This window comes from Lycium ferocissimum, chromosome 4, assembly GCF_029784015.1.
Source record: "Lycium ferocissimum isolate CSIRO_LF1 chromosome 4, AGI_CSIRO_Lferr_CH_V1, whole genome shotgun sequence".
Lineage (NCBI taxonomy): Eukaryota > Viridiplantae > Streptophyta > Magnoliopsida > Solanales > Solanaceae > Lycium > Lycium ferocissimum.
In genome coordinates, this window is record NC_081345.1 from 44354347 (window position 1) to 44377489 (window position 23143).

Sequence of the window (23143 nt, forward strand, 5' to 3'; positions counted from 1 at the left end):
TTTTCTAGTATTAAGTCCATCCTAACTTCAAAAGTTGTAATTCAAAGGGGAAAATGACTACTTGGTCTTAGCAGTAGAGATTCAAACACTGATTCAGAGGATTCATGTCAACTATTCCTTCTGCTTAACATTTACTTTCTTTTTCGTTTCACTGATTCTTATAACATAATTGGACAATGCACAATGAAAACCAAGAACAATAGTTGTAGATAAGTGAAAGATGTATTTAGAATTGGAATACACTTGGGATTTTTTTCCCAGCTACCAGTAGTCAGCTAAACGAGCCCCAACAACAATAACTACTACGCCTCAGTGTTAAACAAGTTGGGATCGGCTATATGAATTCTTACTGCTTCATTTAAGCTCAACCATGTCATCATCATTACCAAATAAAGTAAAAGCGAAAAAATCAAGTTTTAATAGCGTTAGAAGTTCTTTAACGAGCCCCGAACGAGGAAAATGTAATTTCATTTGCAGTGCAAGAGTCATAATCAGACCTGATAAAAGTAATTTCACTTGGTATCACATCTCTCAGAAAATCGGGTTCTTTCGGCTGTGCTAGTGTACTCTCTCCATTCAACATCAGAACCACAGATAACATATTTGGTCTGTCATCTGGATTCTGCTGGACACATAATAGACTTACATGAATGCACCTCAATATCTCCGACATATCCTCAAATGAGAAATCAACTAATTTGAGGGGTGTCCCTTCCGTCCACATTCTCCATGCCTGAAAAGGGAACAAAAAAAAACCCATATGTAAGTATGCAACTAAGTTCCCCACTCATGAACTTTTTTTTTAATAACCGTGGTGTCCAGACCAGCTTGCGCGCAACTCGACTAATTTCACGCGATACCTGGCACCTCCCACCAGTAACAGGTACCGGGTGACTCTGTCCACCAACGCTAGGACAAAGGAAGAAATCACCTAGTGTATTTTGTCTCTGCTAGGATTTGAATCTGAGACCTAATGATTCTCAACCCAGTTCATTGACCACTAGGCCACACCCTTGGATGCCACTCATGAATTATTCAAACAAAGAAGAAACTGGAATCTCAAATCTTACGTATCCTATAAGACCGTGATGATCATGTGAATTACGGAAGCATCGATTCCTCTTTCCGCTTACTACCTCCAACAATAGCAAACCAAAACTGAAGACATCAGATTTTACTGAAAATAGACCATAGAGCGCATATTCTGGAGCCATATAGCCACTGCAAATAATCAGCTAATAAAATTATATGACGGAGATGGATATGTAGTGATATAATTTATGGCATGTTTAAACTTACAAAGTTCCAACAACCCTCTCTGTGTTGTCTCCGCACTGATCTCCTTGAATGGTCCTTGCCAAACCAAAGTCTGAAATCTTCGGATTCAGCTCACCATCAAGCAACACATTACTTGCTTTGAGATCTCTGTGAATAATTCTCAATCTTGAATCCTGGTGAAGGTAGAGAAGACCACGTGCAATTCCACTGATAATCTGAAAGAATTTTGACCAGCCCAATTGTTCCCGCCTTGTTTGATCTGGAAATTCAGAGTTAAGTTAGTCCAATTCTCTTACATGACAAGCATATGTAGATTTTCAGCAACTCTTCTCTAAAGATACAAACCAAAAACAAAAGAGTCCAAGCTTCCGTTAGCCATGTATTCATAGATCAACGTCTTCTCTTCACCATCAATACAACTTCCAACGAGCTTTACAAGATTTCGGTGCTGGAGTTTTGCTATCAGCTTTACTTCATTTTTGAATTCATTTAATCCTTGTCCAGAACTCTTGGAAAGCCTCTTCACAGCGATTTCCCGTCCATCTACTAGTGTTCCCTGAAAGTTACAGACCAAATAAAGCTCATACGCAGAATAATAGCCTGTGTTTGGCCAAGCTTTTGGAAAGCTAAAGTGCTAATTATGGAAAATTAAGTTGTTTAGACAAGTTTTAAAATAAAATAAGTGCTTTTGAGTAGTAATAGAAATTGTTTTGCAGAAGCTAAAAAGAGTAGCTTTTTCCAAAAGCACTTTTGAAACATTCACCAAGCATAAAGTACTGCTAATAATAGCAAAAGTGTTTTTAAAATTGCTTAGCCAAACACAAACTGCTACTCTCCAAAAATACTTTTCCGAAAACACTGATGATAAAAAACACTTTTCAAGATAAGCAAATTTTGAAAGCTTGGCCAAACAGGCTATAAATGCCATTTAAGGTAGGAAGAAAGTCAAATGCAACAAATTTTTGGAAAGGAAAGAAAGAAGAACTATCCACAGACACCAGAGCTCCAAAACTTAAAAGCGAGCACTAACTAGCCTAATTTATGTTTCGACTAGGAGAACACCACTAATTTCTCAATCCGATGTCTCACACATACCGACTCCCAACTCCCAAGCTCTTCAGAGAGAGAACAAGAAACTTATGTTGCTCAGACTCTCGAAAAATGTTAGCGCAACCGTGTAGGATCCTCAAAAAATTCACTTTTTTTTTAGGATTTGACACGCACCCCTCGCTATTTTTGAAGAGTCTAAGCAACATAGCTGCCATATTTCTCTTGATACCATGCTTTTCACTTTGCTATTTGCTGTCACATCCCTGTCTTTTCTTTCGAGCCTAGGGTCTATCGGAACAACCTCTCTGCCCCATAAGGGTAAAGGTAAGGTCGGCGTACATCCTACTATTCCCAGACCGGGGTTGTGGGGCCACACTGGGTATGTTGTTGTTGTAGTCGGAGCAACATAGCAAGAAGTTCAGGCCCTAATGCTACCAACCAGAACATTCAAATTTAGAAGTTTACACATTCAAATTTAGAAGTTTACCTTGTAAACAGGTCCAAACCCTCCTTCACCAAGCTTGTTGTTAAATGAAAAGTTATCAGTAGCATTAACAATTGTTTCCAAGTCAAAAAACGGTAGCTCCATGTCTTCTTTTGGGCCTTCACTGGTCGAGTTATCTTGTCCGAGTACTATTCCTGATACCAAGAAGGTGGATGTTGTTAAATATCATTCAAATTATTTGGAAAAAGATCATGGCTTAGAAATATTAAAAAATAAGCATGTAAATTCCATCACTAAAGTTCTAGTATAAACCAGTTCGTTTAAAAACACACAGTGCTGAATTAGCTCAACTGAACACACCTTTAACCTTTGACTTCCTCCGAGAAAGATAGTAGCAGAAGAGAACCAACCCAAAAACCACAGCCCCGGTGATTAGACTAATCAAGACTGCATTAACCACATGCCTTCCAGCTGTTAAAGAGAAACATAAGTTAGTATAATAATAGATTGACACAACAACCAAAAGTGTGACCTAGTGGTCAATGAAAGTGGGTTGAGAACCAATGGTCTCAAGTTCAAATGTCCGACACAAAATCACTAGGTGATTTCTTTCCTCTGTCTGGCTTAAAGTGAGGATTCACGTACCTGTTCTTTGGTGGCAGGTATGCCATGGATTTAGTTGAGGTGCAGGCAAGTTGGCCCGGACACCACGGTTATCCAAGAAACAAAAAACAGATTGACACGAGACCTACAAAAGAAAAGAAAAAAGACATTTTTAACAACAAGCACCTTGTTTTGAAGCCTCAATTCGTATATAAAGTTCTTGGCCACCATTTGGAACCTGCTTAATATCAATCAGATCGTGGAACCAAAGGGCACATCCACTTCCTTGTCCTCTAATATCTAAATTCGAGTAAGCCATGCATGAACAATTTTTCAAGCATGCTTCCCTGCACTCTTGAAGATTCATAGTACCACTTACCCAAGATTTGGTAGTATCTGGTAGTTTCAGCTCAGAAAATTTGACAAAAACTTCCTTACTCTCACAGCTAAATTTCTTGCTAAGAATGCATCCCTCCGACCAGTCCATTGAGTTCCAGTTATCTGGTGATTTTGGTTTAAAACCTTCCAAGCACTGACACATAGGCGAGTTGGTGGTTATGCAAATTGCGTTTGCACCACAAAGACCATAAGCATCACAATGATCATATGGCACTGACGAATAAAGCTTCCAGGCTCGACTAGCTTCCGCCCACACATACCGTTGCCGAGAAGAGGTCGTATCGTTCAAGATCAACCTTGAAAAGAAAAAAAAAGTTAAAAAGTTAATGTTGAAAAAACTTAATTTAAAAAATGAAAAACCTGCTCAAAAAAAGATCAACCTTGAAAAGACGGACTTGTTCTTGAGCTGATAGGTGTAGTACACTTCATCTTTGTTAGAGATGAAGCTGTAATCATATACCGGATTCACCCTTAAATCAGGAGCGCCACTAAACCGCTCTCCATTCCATGGACCACCGCGGAAGTATTTCTTGGAGCCCTTCCACACAACTGCCTCGGGAAATTCATGAAGCTCTATCCCGTTACTTAGTTCTCCAGGGGAAGGGTCATCTGAGTTCCTCCAGGAGGAGAGCTGCCTATTAAGACGCGTTCGTAAATCCCATCCGAGCTTCATTCCAGGTAATAGTGTATCCGAAGGGTAATCAAAGCTTTGCCACATATAGATTCCCTTCTCGTCCCTTAAGATAAGATTCCCTGAATCTAAAAGCTGTAAAGCAGATGCTTTAGTGGTCTTATATGAATTTGTTGACCAAATAACACCACTAGTCCTACTCGTGACCACAATATTGCCTGTGCTGTTTATGGTGAATGCTCCAGTACGATCTTTAATTGGAGTTTTCCTGTTTGCAACCCAAACGACTGTTCTGACAGGGACATTCTTATACCAAATTCCCAAGTACCGGTGTGTTGAACTGCCTGGACTAAAGAAACCAAGTTCAAAAGTTCCCCCTTCAGAAACTAAGCTCTCACCATCACTTATAGATTGAGATGGACTGATGCTATGGGATACTGCACATGTTCTCCCCATTAAACAGAGTAAAAAAGCACAATAGGAAATAAACCAAAGAACTTCCATAATAGAGCCTCTTTCCAATCAAAATATAGACTCGAATAAGTCTAATAGTAGCTGCATTGTTAATGATTGCTCAATGACCATAAATAGCAAACTTTTAGGACCTTTCAGTGTATAACTTATTAAGAATTTTATCATAAAATGTGTGGTCCTGCTCTCATCTTGGTGAGAGAATAGCCACAAGATTTTTTTTGTCAATTTAAGTGTGAACTGTAGTAAATTAAAGTGTGAACTGATGACAGCTATCAATTTATTCAACTAGCAGTTTTATTCTGGACCGGCATGTCTAGTAGTTCGTCGACGCGATGACTCTCAAATAGAATCTCACATTTTCACAACTTTAAGCTTCGTCTTTACTTCCATGGTAGTGATATATTGACTCTAAACTTGCTCCAATTCTACATGATTCCACAAGTTGACAAATAATGACATTGACTCACGATATTTGTAATTACTCAGAAGAAGCAGCAGCAGCAGAATTGAAAGAAAGATTTTTTGGGTTGTGCATTGCCAGAAACAACGACCACGCCTTAATCCCAAACAAGTTGGGATCGGCTATATGAATCCCAGTTCATTTAAGCTAATTTCATATCCACATTGTGTGCAATACCGAAAAATTCTAAGAATAGTTTCAGCTTACAATTTATCTAAAAAGTGAGCTTCAGCTATTAAATGGTTAAATTGTTACCTCCCCTTTGTTTCAATTTATTTGTCTTACTTTCTTTTTTAGTCCGTTTAAAAAAGAATGCCTCTTTCCTTGTTTCGCAACTCTTTAATTTCAACTTTTCACATGGTATGTTTTATTACAGACTAAAGGATATTTTGGTACATTAAACACATCTTTAGTTTAACACCACAAGATTAAAAAATCTTGTTTGCTTTCTTAAACTCGTGTCAAGTCAAATTAAAACTAACTAATTGAAATGGAGGAAGTAGAAAAAAAGGACTCATTGGTAGAGACAATAAAGAGTACTGATTAAACAAGCTGGTTTTCCATTGATACAACTTTCTGTATATGTGTTTTGCAGTTTATTACATGTATACATTAGAGGTAAGTATAAAAGACAAAAGTTACAATGAAGAAAAGTCATAATCTTGAAACCTAAAAAAGACCAAAATGTTTAGAATGAAAAGTCAGAATCAAGAGCTTCTTCTAACAAAAAGTGAGATTGTTCCATTAACTCAGGACTCAATCTAAACATCAACACACAAAATTCCATCTGATTAAGAGCTCCATCACCATCAAAATCACCTTCTTTAAGCATACTCTTAACATCATCATCATTCAAATCTTGAAGTCCTAACAAAGCAGAATTCTTCTTGAGAGACTCAAATGTAATGACCCTTTTATCCTTATCCATTAATAACTGAAACCCTTTACATAACTCACCAATCAAACCATCCCCACCAAGCTTTTCAGCCATTAGAGGCAAGAAATCATTGAAATTGGATTTTCTTGAAGTTGTAGAATCCATTGGAGATAAGGAAAAAGAACTGATTTTTGAGAGATGAATGAAGAATATGACTGTGTTTGACAAAAAGGGTGTGTTGAGAATTAATATATAGATAGATTTGGAAGGTGTAGAGGTGTTTCTAGGAAGGGGATATAGGGAAAAGCCATAGGAATACAACTAAGACACAGTGGGACTAACGCGAAGTTGCCTTTGCTTAGTCTTGATGTTTTGATGAAGAAATTGCCTCACACTTCCTATTTTTGGTCCTTTCTTATTAGGGGTACTTTTGTCATTTTAAAAGCTCGTTCGAAATAGAAAAAGGAAAAAAGATACTCCATCCCTTTCAATCCATTTGGCTCGGCGTCTAAGAAAATAAAAAAGACTTTTAAATTTTATGGTCTTAAATTAAAAATATGTGTAATATATTAAAATATTTTTTAAATCTTATTACTCAAATATATCAGGTAGAATCTTGATAGTAAGGTGTTACTAAATATAAAAAGTGGCGTTGTCTTTTAAATAGACTAGGCTGAAAGTCAGACAAACAAATTGAAACAGAAAAAAATATTTTTTAGAATAATTATCTAGTGTTCAAAACCTTCTTAGCCGACTAATCTCGAAAAAGAAGATTCTCTACACTGGGATTAATGGAAAAGGTTGAAAGTGCGAACTGAACTAAGGTGGCGTTTGTTTAAAATCTGTCTAAGAAATTAAAAAAAAAAAAACTTATGAACAAAAGCAGATACACGATTTAAATTTGATTTGGGTCTTTTAATTGAATATTCGAGTGCTAAAGAAATACATTGTCTTATTACTAGTTGCATAATGATTTTAACTTGTGTCATTAGTATTCTGAGTCACTCCACTAGATGGGGATCTAGAATTTTCACTCGTGATTTTAAGAAACAACAAAAATTAAATATAAATAATAAGGTTATTTCTAGGAATCGAAGCTAGGACGCTAGAGACAATTTTGAACACTCTAGACCACTTGAGCTAACCTGTTGCATTTTTTTAGGATATTCAAAAGTTAATATATGTACATAAACACAAAAAATCTACACAATATATACAATGTAATTTTTTTCGAACACCCTCGGCACCCTCTAAATCCGCTCCTGACTCCACTTATTACCTTGAGGTTTTGAGTTAAATACTCAAATTCTTTATGTTTACGGCCAAATTCTTGTTTGCCTTTACACAATTTGGCCTCAGCTGGCATGTATACCTTCCAACTTTGAGAGTGCACAAATAAGCATCTCACTTGTCTTCACTTTGTCAGTTGAACACTCCAACTTACAAAACGGAAAAGGGCCAAATATACCCCTGTACTATGAGAAAAGGGTCAAATATACCCCTCATTATACTTTGAGGCCAAATATATCCCTGTCGTTATACTTTGGGGCCAAATATACCCCTCATCCGTTAAAGTTGTCCAATGTGGACATCCGATCCTACGTGGCTACCACACATTTGATGAGGTGGATGCCACGTGGCGTGCCACCTCAACGCCCCTAACTCATTTTACCCCTTTCCTCTATTTGTTCTTCCACCGCTAAAATTTTCTTCCCCTCCACCACCATTGCCACCTTTACTCACCACAAAATCTAATGTTGCTCTGGCAATCCAATTGCCGTTGTTCCTATATGCATTGGATGAAAAACTCCCTCAGTTAGTGCAAGTGATGATATTGCCTCTTACCGTGAAGAACCTGATGCCTATCTTTGCTGCTATACTGGAATTTAATTCCCCGTTCGTTCCTCTTTACATTCCGCAAGATGAGGATTAATGCCCTCTTTTCTCTGAAGATTTTTATGTTGTCCATGGTCATACAGCTTTGTGGAGATCGTTCACGATGATTGATACAACTTAAGTTTTACAATTTTCTTGGCCAATTATATGTTTTAATTTTATCTGTCATTGCATTTCAGTTTTCATTTATACTCACCGCCATCGTAAAGATTCTTTGCAAGTGAAAATTTGTTAATTCATTTTCTGTTGATTGTAAATATGATGTTGTTCAGGTTGAATTTTCGAATTAGAGATGGTCATTGTGGCGGTAATGGTGGCAATGGTGGGGGAGGGGAAGGAAATTTTAGCGGTGGAAGAACAAATAGAGGGGAGGGGTAAAATGGGTTAGGTGGTTGAGGTGGCATGTCACAGCATCCACCTCAACAAATGTGCAAAATGACCATGTATGATCGGATGTCCACCTTGGACAACTTTAACGGATGAGGTGATATTTAGCCCCAAAGTATAACTATAGTATATTTGGCCCCAAAGATAACGAGGGTATATTTGACCCTTTTCTCATAGTACGGGGGTATATTTGGCCCTTTTCCGCTTATAAAATGATCATCTAGACAATTTCAAACTTTATGTGCCACGTCAGTGCAACATCAACATTTGTGTTTACGCATTCAGCTTTATACAAGTTGAGGTGTCTAATTATGCACACCCAAAGTTGAAGGGCATACTTGCCAGCTGGGGGTCAAATTTGAGGGTCTGTTTATGTATTATGTATTAGAAAAATATGTAAAAACTCCGGTCCACACGTAAACTTCAGAATCAGATTACACATGGTTAAGAATTATAATGCTTATCAGTTGTATAAGAGTTTTTAAAGAAGTTTATAATATCATAGCCAATTCACCATTTGACTTAGTATTTTGGATTAAATGCTTAGATTCTTTATAATATCGTGGGGAAGCTTTTACTTTCTGTTGAATTAAACGTCTTCCACAAATATTGAAATATAATATACAAATGAAAAAGCATATCATTCCAAGTGTACTGACCAAATCAAAGTCAAGAAAATCTGATGGACAATTTTCAACAAAATCTACAGGCACCTATTAATTTAATTCCCCCGTAATCACGTTCGTCATGCTTTTCAATGAAAATGCTCATCTTTATTTGTTTTTATATATTTGTCATTCATGTGAAATGGTTAAAAAGGTAATGGTATCTTCTTATTGGTCATGCAGGTTGCTATCAGTGGAATATGAAATTAATTTGATAGGGACAAAATAATCCTTTGTGCAATAACTGCTAACCCAACGAATATAATTGAGCAGGGCATAGACTAATTCAACACATAGTTGGCCCATTAAAAACATTTCCATATTGAGTATTGGGTCAGTTGTTGATCATATACTTCCTCCCTTCTTTTTACCAGTCTTTTATACTCAAAATATAAATTTTCATTTTCTTTGTTAATTTTAGCAAATCAAGAAAAATTTATTATTTTGTTTCAATATTATCATGATCATGAAATGATTACAAAAAGTATTAGTGGTCAAATTTAGATTTTTAAAGCATGATTAATATAGGTAATTTAGTAAAACAAACCCTTAACCTTAAATGATTTCTTTAGGGGAGCATCAAGTCAATAGAGAATAAGCAAAAAGGAACGGAGGGAGTACTTGGGACCCAGAGCCTTTTTTCTTTGTAAACGTTTCACACGTATTCTACTTAGACACTGACATTCAACTTGTATTCAGTTTTTTAAGATTATTTAATAGATACCCCGTTTTGACAAACATCAGACAACAAATGTGTCGTCTCTTCTCCTGTGAAAAGTGAGTTTTGAACTCAGTTGGAGTAGACTTGAGTGTTGATTCGTATGTTGGATTGTTGATATCTGAATAATAGTTATTGTTTCTAGACAAAATTTTGTTCACCTGAATTTCAGGCATATATGCATAAACTTCAGTAAAGTTCAGGCAGAAATGGATGAGCTTCAGGCTGCTTCACCAAGTTCAACTTCAGACATTTTGTATGAAGGTTCCCTGAAGTGGTAGACTTGCAAAATATTATCAATTCGGGGTATGTCTTAAATAGCAATCCCAAAATTGGTTATTTGTGCACTTAATCCTTTTTTCTTTGAAGGTTGATTCATAATTTGAAGTTTATGAGTTTTTATGACGAATTCAAGTTGATATAACAATAATTGGGTTCACAATTAAATTTCTATACTTATTTAGTGGAATTTTCAATACATATACACACTCTGACAAAAAATTATTGGGGGCTCGTAAAGAGAGAATCACCGGCCCATGTGCTACATGCGGAGCTACAATTCTTCTTAGGACTTCAACAGAATTCAGTAACTTTCTTTTTAGGACTTCAGCAGAATTAGCTTTGGCCCATATCAGGTATTTATGTTAAAAATCTATTTATTAAATATAAATAATTTATTCTGAACTCAATAAACTAATTTTCTTTTTAAAAAAAAAAAAAAAATCAGGAGCTCATAATTGAAGATTATAACTCCACCTTTTATTTAGTGTATGGACCACTATGTGTGAACTGCCTAAATAGTCCTAATCAGTTGTACTTGTCAATTGGTCCCACAACCACCCCAAAAATATTGCAATTTAACATTTGTCACTCATCACCTTTTCAACTCCCCAAAAATACATATACACACTCTGGCAAAAAAATTATTGGGGGCGCGTAAAGAGAGAATCACCGGTCCATGTGCTATATGCGGAGCTACAATTCTTCTTAGACTTCAAAGAGAATTCAAGAACTTTCTTTTTGACTTCACTAATTAGCTTTGCTCATATCAGTATTTATGTTAAAAATCTATTTATTAAATATAAATAATTTATTCTGAACTCAATAAACTAATTTTTTTTTTTTTTTTAAATCAGGAGCTCATAATTGAAGATTATAACTCCACCTTTTATTTAGTGTATGGACCACTATGTGTGAACTGCCTAAATAGTCCTAATCAGTTGTACTTGTCAATTGGTCCCACAACAACCCCAAAAATATTGCAATTTAACATTTGTCACTCACCACCTTTTCAACTCCTCAAAATGTATCCATCTTTTCAATCTTGGCTTTCAAGTTTCACCAACTCAAATCTGCTATGAAACAGAAACATGAAATAGAGAAATATATTTCATCTTTTTAATCTTGCATTTCACCAAATATATGAAGTAAAGAAAAACACCATGAACACACTTTTCTTCTTCTTTCTTTTCACAATTTTCTCCTTCCTCCAAAATACTTACTCTCAAGGTGACACAATAACAACTTCACAATTTCTTAAAGATGGTCAAACTATAGTTTCATCAGATGGAACATTTGAATTGGGATTTTTTAGTCCACACAATACTTCTACAAATCGTTATGTTTGTATTTGGTACAAACAAATATCAGCTTTTACACCAGTTTGGGTTGCTAACAGACAAGTTCCTGTAAAGGATACTTCTGGAATCTTGAAAATCATTGAACCAGGTTTTCTTGTTCTGATTAATGTTACTAATGACACTATATGGTCTACTAATACTTCAAGAACTGTGAAAAATCCAGTTGCACAGTTGCTGGATACAGGGAATTTGGTGGTTAGAGATGTAAATGATCATGACCCTGATAATTTCTTGTGGCAAAGCTTTGATTATCCTGGTGATACTTTGTTAGCAAGTATGAAGCTTGGATGGAATTTGGTGACTGGCTTGGAAAGGTAAGTTTTGAATTGTGTGATCTGAAAGATTAAGTTGTTAGAGCGAGCACATTTTTATTTACTTTGGGGTTGTTTAGTTGCTGGTTAGAGTTATGCAGAGTTTAAATATTCATGTATTTAGTTATTTCATTTTGTACTCCGCATAAAATAATATATAATTGACTCATAACTTATAGTACATGTTTTTGTTATGTGGGACTGTAAACCGATAAGCAAACACCCTACTTGGTGTGTTGTATTTTATGCATAGCAAGTAAATGCTACCAAACATGGTACCAGTTATACTGATTTTGATACATGAACAATACACTACCTAACCAGCAACCAAACGACCCCTTAGGGTGTCTTTGGTATAAAAGAAATTGTTTTTATTTATTTAGGATGTGTTTGGTATGAAAGAAAACGGTTTTATTCATTTAGGCTGTGTTTGGTGCGAAAGAAAATGTTTTTTTATTTATTTAGGTTGTGTTTGATATGAAAGAAAATGTTTTTTTCTAGAATAAGTGATTTTCTTATTTATTTTTCTAGTGTTCGATAAGTAAGCAGAAAATATTGTCTCAAGAACATCTATATATAATATATGGGTGAAAATCATTTTCATCCCCCAACTTTGCTTTAAAAATCAACCCCCCACAATGAACAATAGGCATTCTTTCCCCTTTATCTTATGCAATGTCTATTTTACCCTTGACATTTTCAATCCTCCATCTATATAATACCTTTTTATATTATATAAAATTTATTTTTTTAACCTAGGTATTTATAGATTTTTATTTAAATTCATATTATAAGTAGAATAATCTTTTTATGAATTTATCACAAAATATAATGTTACTTCTTATGATTGATAGTTTAATACACACACACACACACACACACATATATTACCTGTTATTTGTTTCAATTCTCTCTTATTCTCGATTGTCAATATATAAACGAGTTTTGGTTGTCATTAATGGAATATTTTAAATTATAATTTAAAATTCATTTATAATATAAATAGATAATCTTTTAGGAATTTGTTATAGAATATACCTTTATTTTTATTAATTATTTTGTATTACCTGCATTGAAAGATGTTTATAAAGTTATTATTACCTGTTATTTTTACTTGTAGAAATAGATATCAGAGTTTTAATTATTATTAATAAAAAGAAATACTCTTTCTTCTCATTTATTTCATCATAGAACAGCATTAAGTTATATAGTCAATTAGTATTTCTCACTTTTCTTTTTTCGTCTCGAAAGTAATATTTTTTTTATATAGGAAATTTGTTACATAGATTAAAGAGATTAAAAAAAAATCATGATTTTAAAGAAGTAAAAGTTAAAAAGACAAGTTGATAATGTAAGGGTAAAATAAGAATTTTAAAAAGTCAATTAGGATAAAGGGGGGAGAATGACTATTGTTCAAAGTTGAGGGGGGAGTTTGATTTTTAAAGCAAAGTTGGAGGGTGAAAATCATTTTCACCCTATAATATATAAGCAAACACTATGGAATAGGAGTTCGGGATGAGTTTTTTTTGGGGGTAGGGGTGGGGCGAGTGGGGTTGGGGGATGGGGGCGGGGTGTGTGGGGGATGGGGATGGGTGCTAGTGAGATGTAACGATCAACCCCAAATGTCAAGGTATTGTACAATTTGGCCCGACCACTATGGGACTCTTCAAGACTTTTCGACCTCGCGTGTTTTGTTCCCTTGGTCTTTAACCGAAAATGTGTCTTATATGAGATTTGCCTGATACGAATTTGTTACATGACACTTAAAACCCAAGACCTCTGCCTGTTGCTGTACAAAGTTGAATTGTGTGACTATCCCATCTAAAAGCTCAAGCTATTAAAGAAAACACACTTTTGTTTACTTAATTTAAATATGTCTTCAACAGATATCTGAGTTCATGGAAAAGCGAGGACAATCCTGCTCCTGGGGATTATACATATCACTGTGATCCTACAGGTTATCCGCAGGACCTAATGAGAAAAGGGCCTAATGTAGTTTATAGAGCGGGGCCATGGAACGGTCTTAGATGGAGTGGCGCACCAAACATGGAGAACAACTCGATCACCTCTTTCGGACTAGTCATGAACAATCAGGAAATTTACTACAAATACGAACTAGTAAATAAATCTGTCGTTTCAACTTTTAGGCTAAGGCCTAATGGCAACGCGATGCGTATGATTTGGGTGGAAAACAAAGAGGGTTGGGTTAACTACCATTCAGCGGATGCAGATCATTGTGAAACTTACAAATTATGTGGTGCATATGGCACTTGCATGATCTTTACCGATCCTGTGTGTCGTTGTTTGGATAAATTCATTCCGAAGCATCCGGATGATTGGAACAGGGCTGATTGGTCGAGCGGCTGTGTCCGAAATCATCCACTGAATTGTTCGGAAGATGGATTTATAAAGTATTCCGGTGTTAAATTGCCAGATACTCGGAATTCTTGGTTTAATGAGACTATGACACTTGATGAATGCAAGGTAGTTTGCTCGAGAAATTGTTCATGTATGGGATATACTAATCTTGACATCAGGTACGGGGGAAGTGGGTGCTTGATATGGATCGGGGAGCTCGTTGACATCAGACAGCTATCAGAATCAGGACAGGATATTTATATTAGGATGGCTGCTTCTGAGATAAGTAAGAAGTTGATACCATCAATTGATTGATCAATGTTTGTGTTTAAAGCTATTGTGATGGGAGCTAAATAACTACTCCCTCTATCCTAATTCATGTGACATTCTTTCCTTTTTAGTCGGTCCTAAAAAGAATGACACATTTCTATATTTAGTAACAATTAATTTTAAATTCCCATTTTACCCTTAATGAGATAATTTATAGCCACACAAATATCTACGGTTTATTTTATACCACAAGTTTCAAAAGTCTTTCTTTCTTTTTTAAAATCCATGCCGAATCAAACACCTTCACATAAATTGAGACTGAGAGAGTATCTAATCTTTTCGGATGTGAACTTTTGCAGGTACTAATGATGGCTCGAATAGAAAGAAAAGTGTTATACTTGCAATAGCTTTGCCATTATTGGTCGCAACGGCCCTTCTAGTCGTGGGAGTATGCCTAATTCTTCGTAGACAGAGAAAGAAAGCGGAAACAGCGCTTATAGAAAAGGGTAAGCAAAAACATATTAAATCGAAGTAGATAATATTATTCTCGCGCTGATTAGTTCTTCTTTTCAGCTTTGTAGTCTGAACTGTATACCTGTATGAACATATTGCAGGGAGAATGGATGACAACAATAGCAAAGATAATCACAGTCGAATTCTCGGTAAAGCTTTTGAGCTACCACTCTTTGACTTATCCGCAATAATGAAGGCTACCGATAACTTTTCACCTCAGAATAAGATTGGAGCGGGCGGCTTTGGGAAAGTTTACAAGGTAAAGATTGCCAGAAAAGTAACTGTTTGATGCTGCATTGATAATGCATAGAGGATATTAAAAGTTTGAAAATCCATGTTACTTTCAATAGACTGATCCAAAACAGAAAAAACTTCTTTGATCAGTACAAATAGCAATATGTGCTTCAATAGAACGATTAAGAAGTAATGAGCCTTATTGCACTGATATTGATTGGAGAATGAAAATGTTGTAAAAACATAGGTTGAGAAGTAGCGAATGGAACACGCGTGCTAAAGAAAACTACCTTCCCCCCCCCCCCCTCTTTTTGGTAAATTAATCATATATTACCAAATGAAGAATTACAAATCAAAAGCTGATACGGAGAATTACCTTCCCTTTTTACTCTTTGATATGATTAAAGTATTCCATTGTGCTTGGAACTTCTAATGATAAGTGCATTATTGCAGGGCGTGCTAGAAGGTGGACAGGAAGTAGCTGTGAAGCGGCTCTCAGTAACTTCCAGACAAGGAAATGACGAGTTCAAGAACGAAGTCATCTTCATTGCAGAACTTCAGCATCGGAATCTCGTGAAGCTTCTCGGATGCTGCATTCAAGAAGAAGAGAAGATATTGGTGTATGAATACGTGCCTAACAAAAGCGTGGATTTATTTATATTTGGTTAGTTTTACACTTGCAGTGCCACTTAGTTTCAATATTAGAGACCTTTTTTTTTATTTTTTTAACTGTGGTGTCTGGGCCAGCTTGCGCGCACCTCGACTATTTCACGGGATACCTGCTACCTCCCACCAGCAACAGGTACCAGGTAACTCTGTCCAACAAGGCTTAGACAGATGGGAAGAAATCACCTAGTGTTTTTGTCTCCGCTAAGATCTGAACCCGACCTCATGGCTCTCCTCGCACTTCATTAACCACTAGGCCGCACTCTTGGGTGCAACAATATAAGAGACCTCTTATTTAAACAAATTTAACTTAATATGCACTGACAGTGTAAATCTTCTGGCAGATCAAAGCAGAAGCGCATTACTTGATTGGCCTAAGCGTTTCAACATTATCAACGGGATTGCTCGGGGACTTATGTACCTTCATGAAGATTCTAGGCTAAGAATCATCCACAGAGACCTGAAAGCTAGCAATGTCTTACTTGATATTGAAATGAACCCAAAGATATCGGATTTCGGGTTGGCTAGAAGTTTTGGAGGGGATGAAACGGGAGCCAATACCAGTCGAGTGGTTGGAACATAGTAAGAATTTAAAATCAGTGTTTGGTTACAAAATTTCCAAATCCAGCTCAGGAGCCGTTTGGCCATGAGACAAATTTCACTATTTTTGGGTATAATTTTTCACTCTATTTCAAAATCAGTGTTTGGTTATAAAATTTCCAAATTCAACTTGAAGTTGGATTCCAAATATGAAAAAGTGCTCTAAACTTGTTTTCCAACTCCACTTTCATAAATTCTAAATAAAGCACTCTCTTCTCTCCTTTGCAAAAAGTGTAACCAAACACAACTTCATCTTCAACTGCAACTTCATAAATTCCAAATAAAGTGAAAAATATTTGGAATCTATGGCCAATGCCTACTGAATTTTTTGGTCATTTCATATCGTTCTTTGACACCTATTATTTGTTCTCCGGATTATGTAATACTATGAATGATTTTTATGCAGTGGTTACATGTCCCCGGAGTACGCAGTCGATGGGATTTTCTCAGTAAAATCAGATGTTTTTAGCTTTGGCGTATTGGTACTAGAAATTGTGAGCGGAAAGAAGAACAGAAGATTCATTCATCCGGACCACAATCTCAACCTCATTGGACATGTAAGTACTATACTTCTTAAAGTCCTTCAAAAACATTGTAAATTTTATTCTCGACATTACAAACTAAATACATTATTTGACTCGTAACCAAGAAAGTATGCTCGAATCCATGATATTTTCTTGACTAAGGTTGAACGGAATTATTTTTTCTTTGAATAACTCGTAGAAACAACTTTCTCTACACAATGGAGTAAACATGAATATATCAGTTCAGAGAGGACCACAATTTTCTTGATGGTCTCTTTTTTGCCACTGTCCATCAAAGTGGAAAGTTAATTAACCGTTTCATCATAAAATAACCCCACAAGTTTTGATCAATGGACTAGCCCTTGTACTTATTAAACACATTTAATGTAACAAACCAAATTATGATACATATAAAATATAGTCCTACAATTACAATTCACTCCCGCCACATTCCTTAAAGAAAATTCGGCTGATTTATGCAAATGTCCCTTTCTTAGGCCCTTCTTAGGCCCCTACTTAGATTTTGACTGTGCAAATATAACCCTTGGGCAATTAACCTTCGGGGCAACACTAGACAAGGTCCAATGTTAGCTCATATATTTCTCAACTTTCTGAGACAAAACATTAGACTGCCATTTAAAATAACTTGAAATTTTAAGACTGTGGTCTATATTTTCTGAAAAGATATTCAGTTTGCTCAAAAGAGATTTTAGACCGTGGTCTAGAAGGTTCATAAGTTACAAGAGAAATAAAAAAGAGGGTCATTTACTAAACAACTATCCCCTAAAAGGGACAACTAGTGAAAAATTTTGAGAAAATTCTACTTTAGGCTTGTGGACAAGTAAATTACTATCTGATTTATTTGCCAAAAATGGAAAAAAGACTCGATTTGGACAAGATTTTTTTTAACTAGTGGATGTAAAATCTTCAGGCATGGATGCTTCATAGAGAAGGAAGATCATCGGAAATAGTAGATCCCGACCTGGTTGGATCATGTCATATATCTGAATCGCAACGATCAATACATGTGGGATTGTTATGTGTTCAACAAAGTCCAGAGGACAGGCCAAAAATGTCTACTGTGGTTCTGATGCTGACAAATGAAGGCATTTTGCCAGAACCAAAACCACCAGGTTTTTTCACAGAAAGAAACATAGATGACGCCACTGGATATTCTTCAAGTAACCAAACACCCTATTCTGTCAATGATGTAACCATCTCTTTGTTGGACGCTCGGTAGAAATAGTAGTGTACACAGAATTTTGCACAAGCAATATCAGCCTGTAGCCACAATTCGGCTTTTATTTCCTTTTGAGTCAATATAAACAGTGGTGTACACAGAATTGTGCGCGAGCAGTATCGACCTATTGTCACAGTTCCGCTTTTGCTTCCTTATGAACTGCTCCTAATGTTTACTTAGACAGTAGTACAGACAGAGCCTTGCGCAAGCAGTATCGGCCTATTGTCACAATTTGACTTTTACTTCCTTCCGAATTAATATGTACTTTGTATTATAGTGTATATTCATTTTTTTAAATGTTCCATTGTTTACACACAATATGTAAAGAAACTTATTACGAAGTGGTGTCAGATGACATCTCCCCGGATATAGAGGTACCATATATTTATTACTCTATATATTTTAGCCTTGCATCATGAAATAGCTCTCTTTTTTCTTCTTTAATGTGATGTTTATTAGACCCAAGAAATAGTTAAGGTAATATTTTGGTAATTTTTACTATATGTATGTGTGTTAGGCCTTAGGATTTCAATCACAATCTAAATTGAGCAATATTTAAGAAGACAAGGTGAGTCTATTTGTTTTTGAAACTTTAGGTTGAACATAACTATTAAAAATTACTGGTTGTTGCTCCCAAACGCAAACCCAAGTATACGCGGTCGTACAATTAATATAGGATTGAAGTTCAGATATCGTACCCATAGGGACTTGTGATTAACTATCAAATAAATTAAACTAATGCTAATTATCTAAACAAGAAATAAAATTCAAAGATATATAAAATTCAAAGATATAAACTAACTAAAAATAAAAGAAAACAAATAATGAGCTTCAACCAAGAAAGAAGAGAAAAATCTACGGCTATGATCACTAACAATTCAGTTGAGTCGTCTAATCGCTCTACCTATTTTATTTCCCGAGTTAGTAGTTAGCGGGTTTATGTTAACTTTATGATATTCTTTCGAACTATTCACAAGTTTGTAGCTGTTACTCTTAACGTCTATATTTCTATGATCGCCAAAAAATAACAAGAACACAAACCAACTAAGTAGGGCTAAAAGGTATACTTCTATCCTCAGTAGCGAAACGATTAATCGAACAAACTGTATGTATTCTTATTACGTACGTGAATTCGCTCTTTCAAGTTCAATTCACGCACCACAGATAGTGCTCAACTATTTCGTCAAATAATTAAATAATTAAGATCAAGAATAAATAAGCAACTCAAAGACGGAAATCAATAGATAGCAACAATCGTCAAACCACAACTTTCATGATAGCGTCAAAACCCTAGAACTAAAGAGTTTAGCTCTACATAGACATAGAAGAAAAACAACAAATCATCCGAATAGAAAATGTAAAAACAAGTGTTACAGATAAAAGAAGATAAAATCCTATAATTCCAGCCTCCACGGCAGCTTCTAGTTCTCTCTAAGTCCAAAGTTATGTAAAAACTGTGTAGAATATATATTTATAAGCTATCAAAAGGCATGAGCTTTTAAAAACCAAATCCAACTCGAATCCAAAAAAATTTGCGGGCTGTAGAAAATTTTTCAGAGGTCTGTTTTGCTTGCGGTACTTCCGCGTGGCCAACTGTCCAGGCAAGTTTTTTGCTTCTTTAACTTCAATTTCAATTTCAATTCTCTACTTCTCCGTTGTCTACTTTGGTCTTCTAAATCCTTGTCTTTCCATTTGGGGAGACAAACACCAAAGGGTGTCCCCCCTTTGTCACCTCCCTTTTTCTTTTTCTTTTTCTTTTTTTGTTCCGTCTTTTATTCAATTTTTTTGCTCCAAATCTTTTCACCGTTTTATTTTTACACATTAAAAATATAATATTAAGTACAAAGTAATATAACTAATACTCAAAAGAAGATTAAAAATATTAAAATATGAGATAATAATAGTTAAATATATATATATATTTTTGGCCGAACATCATTAGCCAACAAAAAGAGTAAATTTTACTCCTTTGTTGAGGTGTTCTTATCAGAAATTGAAATCAGTGACAAATCAATTGGCTTTCTTGACATTGAAATGAAAATAATTTTTTTATAGAAAAGAGATGACAAAAAGAGAATCCGAGAAACAAACAAAAGATGCAACTAAATAATTGTTCCAATAGAAAATTGGAAATTGACATCACTACACATGGGAGAATATGAAAGTTGAATGGTTGAATTATAAGGAATACGTGCCCGTCTTCAATTTTCCTTATTAATGGTTTTGATAAGATTTGATTTATTGAGATCTTTAATAGTTTTAATATTATTATTAAGAGGCTATCAGTTAAAGAGTTTTCAAAATTAACTCATCATCATCATTTTTCCATAACCATTATCAGTTATTATACCATACAATTATTATCGTCTATCACTACTATCAACCACCATCACTAACCACCTGCACAATTACAATCACCAATACCACCAGTAGTATCACCGTTGTCAATCACTATCACATCATCCACCTTCATCATCACAACTATCACCATCACCCATCATAATTATCAGCATCGCCAACGATCTCCTTAGCCACCACTACCACCGCCACTGTTGCCGCTAACCACTACTGTTGTCCACCTTCACCATCACGTCCATTAATATTATCAACTACTGCACTCATCACCATTGCTAGCTATCGCACCTATATCGTCAACTACTGTCGTTAACCACCATTATCGTCAACTACTATCGTTAATCAACATCATGAGCACTCCTATCGCAAAACTACGGTGCCACTAATAACCAACAACACCAACACTCTTGTCTCACAATCACGGCCACCTTTGTCAAATATCACCATTACCATTGTCACCCACCACCGAAATCACTTTTGTCGCATAACCACCGCTACTATAAAAAAAATTGTTGGGATCGAGATAACATGGCATTATGCAGAAGCTAACAATTGCAAACCTTGACGGCGATAAATCAGATGACAACGAAAATATACTAAAAAGACATAATATTATAATACGATTTGGTCAAGTGACCTACATATCGGAAAAATTAATATAAAAAGAAAACATTAAAACTATAAGAGAATAATCTCACTCTAAACAAAACTCCTAACCTTAAAAGACTACATTGTGGATGTTTTTCTGTGTTGTGTTGTATAAGAGGGGTTCTTTAATTTATAAAGGTCCAAAAAACTTTTCCTCCATGAAAGAGGTTACCCAAATATGGATTATTAAAATTTTCCTTTTGGGAAAAGTAAAACCAAATATGGTAAACTCTTCGCCTCTCTTCAAGAAAAGGTAAAATCCAAATATGGTCAGAAAATCAGGACAAAATCCTAACAAATCTCCCCATTTGATTTCTTGACAAAACTTGATCCGTCTTCTTCACATAATCTTCATAACTGCTGCTTGCCATGGTTAAAAGTAGGCATGGGTTAAAAATTTGAGTCTTGTGCGTTAAAAGTGAGCACAAGTTAAAAGTGGAGCCCATGCGTTAAAAGTGAAAATGGTTAAAATTGGCCCAAGTGTTTAAAGTAAGCAAGGGTTGAAAATTTGAGCTCATACGTTACAAGTAAGCATGAGTTGAAAATTGGAGCTCATGAGCATGAGTTAAAAAATATTTTTGTTTTAAAAATATGCAGCAGCAGTATTGTTGAAAATATGATTGGAACTTCGTCTCCACATGCAGAACTTCAGACTTTTTCTTTTCTTATTTGATAAAAAAATCTTCATTATCGTCAATAGGCTACAACTTGATATGAATCTATCTTGAACCTGTCTTCAACCTTGTTGAGCCATCGGCTCGGATACCACTTGTTGAATTCATCATTGGCTGGCGCTGATACCACTGGTTGGGATTGAAATAACATGACATCATACGGAAGCTAACAATTGCAAACCTTCACGGCGATAAATTAGATGACAACAAAAATATACTAAAATGACATAATATTATAATATGATTTGGTTAAGTGACCTACATATCGGAAAAACTAATATAAAAAAGAAAACATTAAAACTATGAGAGAATAATCTCCCTCTAAACAAAACTTTTCCCTCCAAGAAAGAGTTACCCAAGTATGGAATATTAGTTACCCAAGAAAGTGTTATATGAGATATATTCTTCAATTTATAGAGGTCCAAAAACCTTTTCCTCCAAGAAAGAGTTACCCAAGTATGGAATATTAAAATTTTCCTTTTGGGAAAAGTAAAACCAAATATGGTAAACTCTTTGGCTCCCTTCAAGAAAAGTTCAAATCTAAATATGGTAAGAAAATCAGGGGGAAAACCCTAACAAAAATCATCACCAACCACAGGGCGCCTTACACCATAATAATATACTTAAATTTATCTTATTTGAATTAATATTTATTAACAATTTAATAAAGATAAATCATAATATTTATATTTCAAGAAAAAAAAAAGCAATTTTAATTATTCAAAATTCTGATCTAATTACATCATCTTAATATTCCGTGTTTTAAACTCAAATGTTTTAATCTTAGGGAAAACAAATGCCTCTTAGTGTGAAATCACTATCATTACAAAAAGATGTCTTAATATATGTTATAAACTCATAGTCCTTAAAATACTTGTCCACTATACCAAAAAATGCATTTTCACTTTTATTTTTCACTTTTTGTATATAAAAAGAAGAAGAAAAACCATGTTTTATCCTTAGCATTAATTACTTATTCCTCAAATAATTTCTCAAGACGTAAGACTAAAAATCAATTAATATGGATATTATGATAAAATACTCATATAAATTATTATTTCTTATAGAATGTGCAAAGGCCAAATTGAACAAATAAAAGTGGAGTGAGGGAGTAATTAATTAATGCGTAAAAGGGTCACCAAATTTCGCGGCCGTCAGACAACCAGATTGTATTATTGCTTCTTTTTATAATCGTCAATTAATGATGCTTTGCCACTAATGTTTCTA

General features: G+C 35.1%; 3 protein-coding genes across 5 annotated transcripts; 1 reads left to right on the forward strand and 2 right to left on the reverse strand.

The window, feature by feature from the left end:
* Positions 1-395: 395 nt before the first annotated feature.
* On the reverse strand, positions 396-5593 carry LOC132053214 (G-type lectin S-receptor-like serine/threonine-protein kinase At4g27290). Of its 3 annotated transcripts, XM_059445135.1 has the most exons (9): positions 4156-5586; positions 3756-4071; positions 3563-3614; positions 3134-3244; positions 2816-2967; positions 1624-1834; positions 1300-1537; positions 1071-1221; positions 396-733 (listed from the first exon to the last, which is right to left on the reverse strand). In XM_059445135.1, exons 1-9 carry the CDS (start codon positions 4908-4910, stop codon positions 437-439), a joined length of 2283 nt encoding a protein of 760 aa, XP_059301118.1. In that variant the 5' UTR covers positions 4911-5586; the 3' UTR covers positions 396-436. The 3 variants fall into 3 exon arrangements, with proteins under 3 accessions (XP_059301118.1, XP_059301117.1, XP_059301119.1); XM_059445134.1 differs by having other exon boundaries at positions 3563-4071; positions 4156-5584; XM_059445136.1 differs by lacking the exon at positions 1071-1221 and having other exon boundaries at positions 551-733; positions 3563-4071; positions 4156-5593.
* A 284-nt stretch (positions 5594-5877) lies between these two features.
* LOC132054088 (calcium-binding protein PBP1-like) lies at positions 5878-8186 on the reverse strand. Its single transcript, XM_059446155.1, has 2 exons — positions 8073-8186; positions 5878-6538 (listed from the first exon to the last, which is right to left on the reverse strand). The coding sequence occupies exons 1-2, from the start codon at positions 8184-8186 to the stop codon at positions 6029-6031; spliced, it is 624 nt and encodes a 207-aa protein (XP_059302138.1). The 3' UTR covers positions 5878-6028.
* A 2984-nt stretch (positions 8187-11170) lies between these two features.
* On the forward strand, positions 11171-18513 carry LOC132053217 (G-type lectin S-receptor-like serine/threonine-protein kinase At4g27290). The gene is made up of 8 exons (XM_059445139.1): positions 11171-11837; positions 13721-14478; positions 14822-14968; positions 15077-15234; positions 15663-15873; positions 16220-16457; positions 16882-17032; positions 17931-18513. The coding sequence occupies exons 1-8, from the start codon at positions 11326-11328 to the stop codon at positions 18237-18239; spliced, it is 2484 nt and encodes an 827-aa protein (XP_059301122.1). The 5' UTR covers positions 11171-11325; the 3' UTR covers positions 18240-18513.
* The last annotated feature ends 4630 nt before the right edge of the window (positions 18514-23143 follow it).

Bases quoted from the DNA above. Each gene is read 5' to 3' on its own strand.
- LOC132053214 (XM_059445134.1), bottom strand. From the start codon at position 4,910: ATGGAAGTTCTTTGGTTTATTTCCTATTGTGCTTTTTTACTCTGTTTA. The intron at 4,072-4,155 runs GTTGATCTTTTT...TTTCTTTTCAAG, and splicing joins AACAAGTCCGTCTTTTCAAG to GTTGATCTTGAACGATACGA. The intron at 1,835-2,815 runs GTAAACTTCTAA...TGTAACTTTCAG, and splicing joins GGTTTGGACCTGTTTACAAG to GGAACACTAGTAGATGGACG.
- LOC132054088 (XM_059446155.1), bottom strand. From the start codon at position 8,186: ATGGACAACATAAAAATCTTCAGAGAAAAGAGGGCATTAATCCTCATC. The intron at 6,539-8,072 runs GTTCTTCACGGT...ACTGTGTCTTAG, and splicing joins GCAGCAAAGATAGGCATCAG to TTGTATTCCTATGGCTTTTC.
- LOC132053217 (XM_059445139.1), top strand. From the start codon at position 11,326: ATGAACACACTTTTCTTCTTCTTTCTTTTCACAATTTTCTCCTTCCTC. The intron at 14,479-14,821 runs GTAAGAAGTTGA...GAACTTTTGCAG, and splicing joins GATGGCTGCTTCTGAGATAA to GTACTAATGATGGCTCGAAT. The intron at 15,874-16,219 runs GTTAGTTTTACA...ATCTTCTGGCAG, and splicing joins CGTGGATTTATTTATATTTG to ATCAAAGCAGAAGCGCATTA.